Source organism: Vicia villosa, unplaced genomic scaffold (assembly GCF_029867415.1).
Source record: "Vicia villosa cultivar HV-30 ecotype Madison, WI unplaced genomic scaffold, Vvil1.0 ctg.000726F_1_1, whole genome shotgun sequence".
NCBI classification, from domain to species: domain Eukaryota; kingdom Viridiplantae; phylum Streptophyta; class Magnoliopsida; order Fabales; family Fabaceae; genus Vicia; species Vicia villosa.
In genome coordinates, this window is record NW_026705326.1 from 465,105 (window position 1) to 476,417 (window position 11,313).

Consider the following 11,313-nt stretch of genomic DNA (forward strand, 5'->3'; position numbering starts at 1 on the left):
TTAATTTTGTGTTATCTCAGAACAAAGATATATAAATATTTTGAACATGTAATTTGTAACTACATGTATTATTAACTACATGTAATTTGTAACTACATGTATTTGGATTTGGAACATGTATTATTAATTATACATGTATGTATTTGAACATGTATTTTTAACTATACATGTATTCGAACATGTAATTTGCATTATGTTCGATACATGTATTAAATACAAGTACTAATCTTACATGTTCATAGACAATTTTACGTTGGATAATTTGTTATTACATTATTTAGAAATCCTAGTTTTGGATTTAGAATTTAATATATAATACATGTATTATTGCATTGCATAGTTACTTAAGACTTCTTTTTTGTGGAAATGGATTCGTTTAGGACTGGTAAACCCCCAACTCAGACATGGCTGGATCTGAATAGCAAAATTGGAGCCCATTTTAATTTGAACTTTTTGGGCCTGGTCTTGAAAAGCCCGAGTCCCGAATGGACCGGCCCGTTTAGGACCGGTTAGCCCATTTCGACAACTCTAAGTTAAATGATCACATTCACATCAACATTTTTTATTTATAATGTCAATATAATTTAAAATATTATATTTAGAAAACATTAAAAAAATACTAACTCTTTTTCTTAATGGATACGAAAGTATTTATCAATAAATTCAATAATATAATTGCATACGTCAATTTGTAATTATTTAATATAAAATTTTAAAAAAATCTTTAATATATGACATTTTTTTTGTCATATCTCCTTATTCTATTGGTCTTTTTATTTTGATTTCAAATGCATGTTCTCATCACTTTATAAAGTAAGCTTCTTTAATACGTTTATCTCAAAATCTTATCTCAATACGCACAATACAAACAAAGCTATCTAACATGTAGAAATTTATGAAACTCTTTCGGTTGTATGAACAATTTATTTACAACATGTCACACCTATTTATCATGTTTACAATAGTTTATAAGCATTTAGCTCAGCTGACGCATACTAGTTGAGCTTTCACATTTACTCCAATTTTTTTTTTATATTTATAATATTGATATAATTTAAAATATTATATTTTTAAAACATTAAAAATACTAACTCTTTTTTTCTTAACAAGTACGAAAGTATTTATTTTATTTCAAGAACTTCAATAATATATAGTCCAAAAAAACTACAATAGTATTATTGCATAAGTCAAAAATTACAATTACTTAATATAGAACTTAATACTTTTCCTTAAATGAATGACATATTTTTTAAAATTTCTCCTTGTTCTACTGCTCTTTTTCCTCAGCAAATTGACTTCAAATTCCAATGCATGTTTTCACCACCTTATAAGATGAGGTTCTCTACTACATTTTTCTCACAATCCCATCTCAATACATACAATCAAAGCTATCTAACATAGAAACAATTATGAAATCCCTCATTGTAATTCTTTTTGTGATTCTGAGTGTGCATGATGTGTCTCTGGCAAGAACAGATAATAGTGAGAATAAGAAGAATACCTACATTGTTCATGTTGCCAAATCCACAATGCCAACAAGCTTCGACCATCATTTAATCTGGTACAAATCAATTGTGAAGTCGGTATCCGAGTCAGCTGAAGTACTCTATGCCTATGATAATGCAATAAATGGATTCTCAACAAGTTTGACAGTTGAAGAACATCAATTACTAAAGAGCCAACCGGGGATTCTAAAGGTGACACTCGATAAAATGTACAAACTTCACACAACTCGAACACCAAAATTTCTCGGGCTTGATAAACTTGCTAGTTTGTTCCCCACGACAAACAAAAGTAGTGATGTAATTGTGGGACTCCTAGACACAGGTATTTGGCCCGAAAGCAAGAGCTTTGATGATACTGGATTCGGGCCAATCCCGCGTAATTGGAAAGGAGAATGTGAAACAGGTACAAATTTTACAACATATAATTGTAATAAGAAATTGATTGGTGCTAGATTCTTTTCAAAGGGCATCGAGGCGTTTATGGGTCCAATTAATGAAGCCATCCAGTCTAGATCGCCTCGAGATGATGATGGCCATGGAACCCACACCGCGAGCACAGCTGCAGGATCTGCGGTGGAAAACACAAGTCTTTTTAGCTATGCCAATGGGACTTCACGTGGGATGGCAATTGGAGCTAGAGTTGCTATGTATAAGGTTTGTTGGAAAGATTTCTGTAGCAATGCAGATATATTGGCAGGAATAGATCGGGCCATTGCTGACAACGTCAATATTCTTTCATTATCGCTTGGAGGTCTAACACGTGATTATAAGGATATCATCGCAATTGGAGCCTTTGCAGCTACGGAACATGGTATTCTAGTCTCGTGCTCAGCAGGAAATTCGGGTCCTACTCCTTCCCGTGTCACTAATGTAGCACCCTGGATTACCACCGTGGGAGCCGGAACACTCGATCGAGATTTTCCTGCATACGTCAGTTTAGGAAATGGAAACAATTATTCTGGTGTGTCACTTTATAAAGGAATTTCTTTGCCCGATACTCTTGTGTCGTTCATATATGCAGGAAATGCAAGCAAAGATGATGAAAATGATGCTGCGAGATGTCTTCCAGGTAGCTTGGCTCCAAAAAAAGTAGCGGGAAAGATTGTGTTATGTGATCGTGGATATCTTGATAAGGTAGCCAAAGGATATACAGTGAAATCTGCTGGTGGTTTGGGCATGGTGTTAGCCAACACTAAGACAGATGGAGAAATACCGCGAGCTGATGCTCATATTTTGCCAGCAACTTCTGTTAGCTTCACAGATGGTGAAGCTATCAAGAATTACCTGTTTTCTGATCCAACACCGATGAGTACAATTGTGTTTCAGGGAACAAAGCTAAATGTTGAGCCATCTCCTGTTGTTGCAGATTTCAGCTCACGAGGCCCGAATCCAATAACCCCTCAAATATTGAAACCAGATCTCATTGCTCCCGGTGTTAACATCTTAGCAGCTTATTCAAAAAATGTGAGTCCCACTACCTGGGATTCTGATCCAAGACGCGTAGATTTCAACATTTTATCAGGAACATCCATGTCATGCCCACATGTAAGTGGACTAGCAGCTATAATCAAGTCCATTCATCCAGATTGGAGCCCAGCCGTCATTAGATCCGCGTTGATGACAACCGCTTATACAACTTACAAAAACAATAAGACATTATTAGACAGCGCAACCAAAAAACCAGCAACTCCGTTTGATTTTGGTGCTGGACATATTGATCCTGTTTCCGCGCTAAATCCTGGCCTTGTCTATGATTTAACAACGGATGACTACTTGAGCTTCCTCTGTGCATTGAACTACTCGCCTGTTGATATTGAAATTGTAGCAAGGAGAAAGTACACATGCGATCTAAAGAAACAATACAGTGTAACAAACCTTAATTATCCTTCATTTGCAGTGGTTTTTGAGGGTGGAAATGATGAGATTAAACACACTCGGACTCTTACCAATGTGGGTGCGGCAGGAACATACAAGGTATCTGTTAAGTTCGATGTTCAATCCGTCAAAATCTCGGTTGAACCAAAAGTGTTAAGTTTTAAGGAAAATGAGAAAAAATCATACATAGTTACATTTACTACATTAACTTCAGAACAAAATATTACTCAAAGTTTTGGCAGTTTGGAATGGTTTGATGGAAAAATAGTTGTTAAAAGTCCTATAGCAGTTAGGTGGAAAATATAGTAAAAGCTTGATGTTTTGTTCTTATGATTATATAATAAAATAATAAAACATAATATTTGTATACATTTGGATTTTATTACTTTTGTTTTATCATGTATGAATATACACTTTAGTTTTTATTCTTGTTTTTCCACTACTAGAAATTTGGCCTACGGCCACGCTAAAATTGTCCACAGCTCAGAAACTGTGGCCACATATATGATTTAGCCATGATTATCAAAGCGTAGACGTATGTTATAGAAATATTGAATCCGGAGTGTAAAACTGTGGCCTGTATAACGGTAGATATTTTAAGCCGCAACTAAGAAACCGAGGCCTATAATTTTCAGTTCAAACTGTGGCCAAAACCCCAAAAAAAACCCCTCCAAAAGTTCCCTCCTTTTTTTTTAGTTTCCCTCTATATCTTTTAATATTTTCTTTTCTATTTTTTTTAATTAAAAAAAGAAAAAAAATGAAAGAACACGAACAAAAACTCCATCTCCCAAAGCCATATGAACAAAAAACACGCACACTCTGAAAACTCCATCTCCCAAAACTATCTCGCTTCGCCGCTCCACCGCTCCGCCGCTGCTGCCACCTCCATCGCTTACAGGTTAGTTTCTTCATCTTCATCTCTGCTTTCATCTCTGCTTCACCTTCATCTCACGAACCCTAACCCTCTTCATCTCACGAACCCTAACCCTCTTCATCTCACGAATCCTAACTCTCTTCATCTCACGAACCCTAACTCTCTTCATGTCACGATTCTCTGTTCGTGTTCCTCATCTTCTCTATCGTCTCCTCTGATTTTGTTTGGACCTAATATATATTTTGTTTTGCAGTTGAGGTACCAAAGCTTCTGGAGGCTTCCTCTATTCATCTGCGTACGATTATCTGGGTACGATTCTCTTCTCTGTTCGTGTTCCTCATCTTCCCTCGTCTCCTTTGATTTTTTTGACCTAATATATATTTTGTTTTGCATGTGAGGTACCAAAGCTTCTGGAGGCTAATACGGTAGGGTTTCTTTTTGACCTAATCTATGTTTAAACAAATTCTACTACTGATGTTTGGATAGTGTGATTTGATGCATGTTTTGTTTTGACCTAATCTACTGAGGGCTTCATTTTGACCTAATCTCTGCATTGTTATATCTGTTGTTGTTATTTATGTTAGATTTTGTTATGGTGATTTGAAACTGAGAGAGGCACTGAGTTTATGTTAGATTTTGTTATGGTGATTTAGGTTAGATTTTGTTAGGGTTGAAAACTGATCTGGATTTTAGGTTGAGAAAGTATGTTAGATTCAAGTTATAACTGCTATTTCCGTTATTTGACTGTTAGTATTGTTAAATCTAAAATTGATTTTCTGTTTGGGACGAAATCAGAATGCTAGTTATGCTTAATATCATGAATTGAATTGAATTTCTTGTGATTATTAGAAGAAATTCTTGTTATTATGATATGTGTATGTGTATGATAATTTATGAATTTTACTCTGAAACTCTATTATGCTGCAATATACTATAGATTATTCATTTGAAGGAAGTTTGTAATTATGTATTTTTTGTTTGTTTGTTTAGGGGAGGAATATTCTTGAAACAGATCATCCAGAAGGTCCTTTTGGCACTAAGGTCAGTGTTCTAACTTGTTTCTGAGCTCACTTAGATTTGTGTTTGCTGCTGCTTTCCTCTGTGTTGGATTAGATCTTGCTAGAGTTGATTTTGACATGTACTTTGTAGCGGAATGATTTGTGTTTGATGACCTTTAAGTAGAAAAGTGATTTTTTGGCAAAACTAATCTTGCTAGAATGATATAACTGATTCTTGGCTTGGGATTTGGGACTAACTAGTAACTACTTTCAATCCACAATACATATATAACTTTAGGATTCAATGTTAAAACTGATTGTATGTTTTAGTGACTTGATTTGATGAACTGATGTGCCACTACTATTGTGGCTGCTGTTCATGCTACTACTTAGTAGTTTGTTTCTTAAATTTTCTTGCATCAACTTATATTGGGTCCTATTAATGTTTGTGCATCTCGTAAGGAAGTGTTGCTTATGTTGTAATTAGTTGTTGTTTTTATTTGGCGTAGAATAATTCAATTATTGAAATGTCTACTTTAAGTTTCGGTATCTGATATATATATATATAGTTCGTGCTATTGTATGTACACTTCTTGCTCTTAAGTAGCCATTCAGTTTACATACTTTAAGTTTCTATCAGTATGTAAACTAAAAATCATGAAGCTGTGGAAGTTTCTTATGCATATTTAGTAAATGTAGCAGAAAGAGAAAGAAAATATTATAAAAAACATGAAATCCTCCTTCTGGTATTTGTGTGTAACTGCTACTGAAGGTTACTTAAAAGGCAGCATTTGTTTGTTTCAAACACAGGGCTATTGATTTTATAAATCTGTTATGAATTTGTGTGACTCTGTTATGAATTTTATAAATCTAATTTTGTGTATTATTAAGTTGCATAGCATAGCTGCAGTGTGGTTATTGATTTCTTTTTGTTATTGATACAGCTCAATTCCCTCAAAGGAGACGAAGGAAAGCGACAACTGCATTTTATTTTTGTGTGACTCCATTTCCCTGTTTTAAGGTAACAATTTGTGTTCTTTTAGGCTTCACCATATAAATTTTAATACGTGGTAGTATATCTCATGGAATGTTTTGATTCATATGTATATGATTATATAATTCCGTTGCCGTCTAAAAATGAATTTTATAAATCAGTAATCATGTTAGTGCTTTTCTTACCTAATTAGTTGTATATTAGGTATATAATGTATATACAATAATTCTTGCAAAGATTCTGTCCCAGTAATTCCATTTATATACAATAATTTTGTCCCAGTAATTTTTTGGTTGCTCAGCACATGTTTTGGTACTGTTAGTGCATTTTTTTATATGAATTCAGTTTTGAATGTGTTATGTGTTTTGAATGTGTTATGTGTTGTGTTTCAAATATATAGATTATCAAGCGATGGACAAAGAGTGGACTAAATTACCGTGGTTTAGTCAAGAGTACATCAACGGTGTTACTCGATTTTTAGACTTTGCCTTCACTAAAGGAAGTCCTCAAGGAGGTGAACTTCTATGCCCTTGTGCTAAGTGTAAAAATATATATTGGAAAACCAGGGATATTATTAGGGATCACCTAATAGCCAAAGGTTTTCTAGACGGTTATGACGTTTGGGTGCACCATGGGGAGAAACTACAAAGGTCTATGGAAATTGGTGATGGGATGGAAGATCAAGATGGATCACATGATGACATTCCTGGCTTATTGCATGACATATATGGAGATAGGGAAGAAGCACACGGAGTTGATGAAGGTCCCAATGACGAGGCTAGAACGTTTTACAGTTTGATTAAAGAGGCGGAACAAGAACTGTACCCTGGATGCAAAGACTTCTCTTCGTTATCATTCACGATTCGACTCTACTTGTTGAAATGTCTCCACGGCAGATTGTGATGAAGATATGGAAGAAGCTTGTGATGATCATGAAGATGTGGAAGGAGGTTATGCTGAAGATGTTGAAGAAGGTGGTTGTTCAGAAGATGTGGAAGAAGAGCAAGGAGAAGATCAAGAAGAATAGTTGTTTTATGTTATCTAGCCCAGTTTTTAGAACTTTTTTTGGTTATTTTGGGATGACTCCATTTTGAGAGAAACTTGTGGTGGTACAACTTAAATAGTGTAGGGATCATGGATCAACTTAATATGGTTGTTTTGATTTTGAATTTGGGATGAAAAACTTAGTATCCAACTATTATTAGTGGATGAACTACTATTAATGTTAATTTTATTGTTAATTTAATATTGATATATATATTTATACATATATATATATATATATATATATATATATATATATATATATATATATATATATATATATATATATATAAATATATATAAATATATATAAATATAAATATATATATATATATATATATATATAATATATATATATATATATATATATATATATATATATATATATATATATATATATATTTATGTAATGATACAGAAATAAACCGTGGCAGATAAATGGTTTAGAATGCATAACATGAAATAAACCGTGGCAAATAAATGGTTTAAAATGCATAACATATAACAACGGTTTTAAATAGGTGGTCATAACCAAACCGTGGCTATATCCTGAACCAATACTGTGTCGTAAACGTTAAAATGAAACCGTGGCTTTACCATAAAGCCACAGTTTTTAAGTCATGGCAAGATCAAACCGCGGCCTTAATCAAGTTACCTAAACCGTGGCCTAAAAATGCCACGGTTGTAAAAAAGGCGTGGTCTATACCAAAAAACCGTGGACTTTACTTTAGGCCACGGCCGTATACTCCACAGTTGGATTTCCGTGGCCAAACCGTGGCGTAAGCGTTACGCCACGGTTATTTTGCATATAGCCTCGGTTTTCTAGGCGTGGCAGGAGGCCTTTTTTCCTGTAGTGTTCATTTTCTTAACCAATCAAATTATATTGTTTGTTAATATCGAAAACATTTTAAACTTTAAAATAAAGTAAGTAAAAGTTCACTTCACTCTTTTAACTTGTTTACCATCCTCAAATTCTTACAATCTTTTGAAAAACAAATTACAACTTTAATTTACTAATAAAAAAACATTTATACTTAAATTTACCAATTAAAATAATAAACTTGACTACAAAAATCCCAAATTTATTATCTTTAAACCTTAATCTCAAATTCAACAAAATGCTTCAAATTTATCAAACTTCTTACTTTTAATTTTATTTTATATTTCAAATCAATAATCAAAATGAAATTTTACAAATTTTTTGTAAAATACAATTAATGAACAATAGTGTCATATTTTATTAACTTTTAAAATAGAGGACTAAAAGAATTTTTATAAAGTTAATGAAACAAAGTTGTACATATATTTTAGAATTATGGACGTTCGCAATGCAATGCATTGATATATATATATATATATATATATATATATATATATATATATATATATATATATATATATATATATATATATATATATATATATATATATATATATATATATATATATATATATATATATATATATATATATATATATATATATATATATATATATATATATATATATATATATATATATATATATATATATATATATATATATATATATATATATATATATATATATATATATGTTTCAGTTTTAGATGACTAATAATGATACTCCAATTTAATACAATTTAGTTGGGGGTGTTAGGGGCAACTGTGATAATCAAAATTCAAAATAGATTTATACAAACTTTGAATTTGAAAACTATCATGTTAGAATAAATAAACAGACTGAGAAATAGTAGAAAAAATATAGAAAAGAGAGAAGCACGTCGAAAAAAATAAACAACTCAAAATAAATAAATGTGATAAGAGATATAAAGATCACACAAAAAAATTATTCCGATTCAATCTAAACCACTTTGTTTATTCTATTGTCCAAAAAAATTCTCTTGAGATTTTTATTAAAATCAACCTTAAATTTTTCATAAGATCAATTCAAACAATCTTCAATAACAACTTAAACTTTTGTATAAGATCAACCTACATACTTTAGCTGCTTTGAGATGTTTATTTTTTTGTGTAAGCGCTTTGAGATGTTTATGATAAATACTTGAAATGTTGTATCTTGTTATTACGGGAGTGTCACACCAATTGTCAAACCATAAATTTTCTTCCACTCTATTACCTATAAGCCACGAAGGATTATAATAGAGTAGACCAACACTTTAGATTTTAATAGAGTAGACCAACAATGTTTCAAGTTAGTAGCCTTATTAAAAGTTATTAGAGATTTCAATCCAAGTCCTCCCTTCTTAAATGGTTTGCAACACTTATGCCAAGCTACAATAATTAGCTTTCTTTTCTCCACTCATGACTCCATATAAGAAATTTCTGATCCACATTTCAATGTCTTGAAGAGCTTTCATAGACCAATCATATATTTGAAAGGAATGAAAAATCATGCTTTCAGCCACATCCTTAAAAGCGTAAACAAAAAAAAAAAAGTTTTCGTTGACCCATTATATTAATAAATTTGAAAATGGAATAAAAAAGTTTATTTAAATCCCATTAGGAATGATTTAATATTAGAACTATATTTAACGTGAGTGTAAAAAATTTTCTCTAATAAATTTAAGATATTCAAATTTTCTCAAGAACAATTATAAATATATAAATTTATAGAGTTTATATTAAATTTAATAGTTGTATGAGTAAAAATTCTTATATTATTTTGGTCTTTAAATATATTTTCGTTAATTAAAAAAATTAATTCTTTTAATATATTTTAAATATTTTATTTTAAAGATAATTTTAGACTTCAAAGTAGGTTACTCATTGTAAATTGTGGGATCACAATAAAATTGAACAAATATTTACTAATGAGATTGCTAATAATATATTACAGGTTCCCCTTTTGGAAGATGTTATGGATGATCGGATTGTTTAGAAGGGAGAGCGAAATGGGATATATAGTGTTAAAATAGACTATAAAATTTGGGGACAGAAGGTGTATCATCTCAAAAATAGAAGTATGGTTGAGGAGTGGGGGAGTCTTTGGAAAATTAAAGCATCACATAAGACAAAATATCAGATCTGGCGCTTATGTCGGGGTTTCCTTCCTACTAGGAAAATCCGCAGACACCACTATGTTCATTGTCCCGCTAGTTGTCAATTGTGTAATATGGAAGTGGAGGATGAGTGGCACATTCTTTTTTATTGTGTGTTAACTAATAATTGTTGAACTGTTGCAGATATTGACCATATCATTGGACCGCAGATTGCTACATTTAATAACGCGTGAGATGTGATTCAAGACGTTTGTTGTTAGGAAGATACTAAAGATGCAAGGAAATTAGCGGTTGTAATTTGGGTGTTATGGAATAACATGAATAATTGGATCTGGAATGAAGAGAAAAAAGATGCTAATCACTTAGACGCGCAAGAATATCATATGTGGCAAGAGTGATTCTTGGTCCAAGGGTCAACGGGTGACGACACTAATGGAATTCACCACCAGGCTGCATGGCAACCACCTCAACCGGGTTGGTTGAAGTGCAATGTGGATGCGTAGTTTAATGAGAGTCTTGACATGAGGCAATTGTTGAAGTGGAGGCAATTGTTTTGAAGGAAGCAATCCAAGGAGCAATCAACTTAATATTGAAGCACATCAATGTTAAAAGTGACTCTTAACTAGTGGTTCAAGCAACTCATGCTACTTCATCTGGTAATTTTGAATACAATATGATTATGAATAGTATCCAGAATCTTCTAATTTCTCGAAATGACTTTCAGGTCAAGTTTGTTAAACGCCAAGCTAATTGTGTTGCTCATATTCTTGCTAGGGCGGCCAATTCTTGGTCTCGACGCATGATTCTATATTTGAGTCCTCCTTGTATTAAACGATATTTATTTAATGATATGAATTGATTGTGCTTTTGTCAAAAAATGACACTCATTTTAAAACAGAGAGCGTAGTAATTATTACTATATGTGTTTTAAAATGGCAAAAAAAATATGAAAGTATGTAAATAATTAATCAATACATGAGAAACAGTCTCACAGACTCACTAAATTTTTTTTACTCACTTTA

The 11,313-nt window shown here is 32.1% G+C and overlaps 1 protein-coding gene and 1 long non-coding RNA gene across 2 annotated transcripts; both read left to right on the forward strand.

Moving 5' to 3' along the window:
* Window positions 1-366: 366 nt before the first annotated feature.
* Window positions 367-3,686, forward strand: LOC131630721 (subtilisin-like protease SBT1.7). The gene is made up of 2 exons (XM_058901475.1): window positions 367-385; window positions 1,333-3,686. The coding sequence occupies exons 1-2, from the start codon at window positions 367-369 to the stop codon at window positions 3,684-3,686; spliced, it is 2,373 nt and encodes a 790-aa protein (XP_058757458.1).
* A 454-nt stretch (window positions 3,687-4,140) lies between these two features.
* Window positions 4,141-5,275, forward strand: LOC131630729 (uncharacterized). The gene is made up of 4 exons (XR_009292447.1): window positions 4,141-4,278; window positions 4,508-4,563; window positions 4,662-4,679; window positions 5,245-5,275. It is a non-coding gene; the product is annotated as an uncharacterized LOC131630729 (long non-coding RNA).
* Window positions 5,276-11,313: the final 6,038 nt, after the last annotated feature.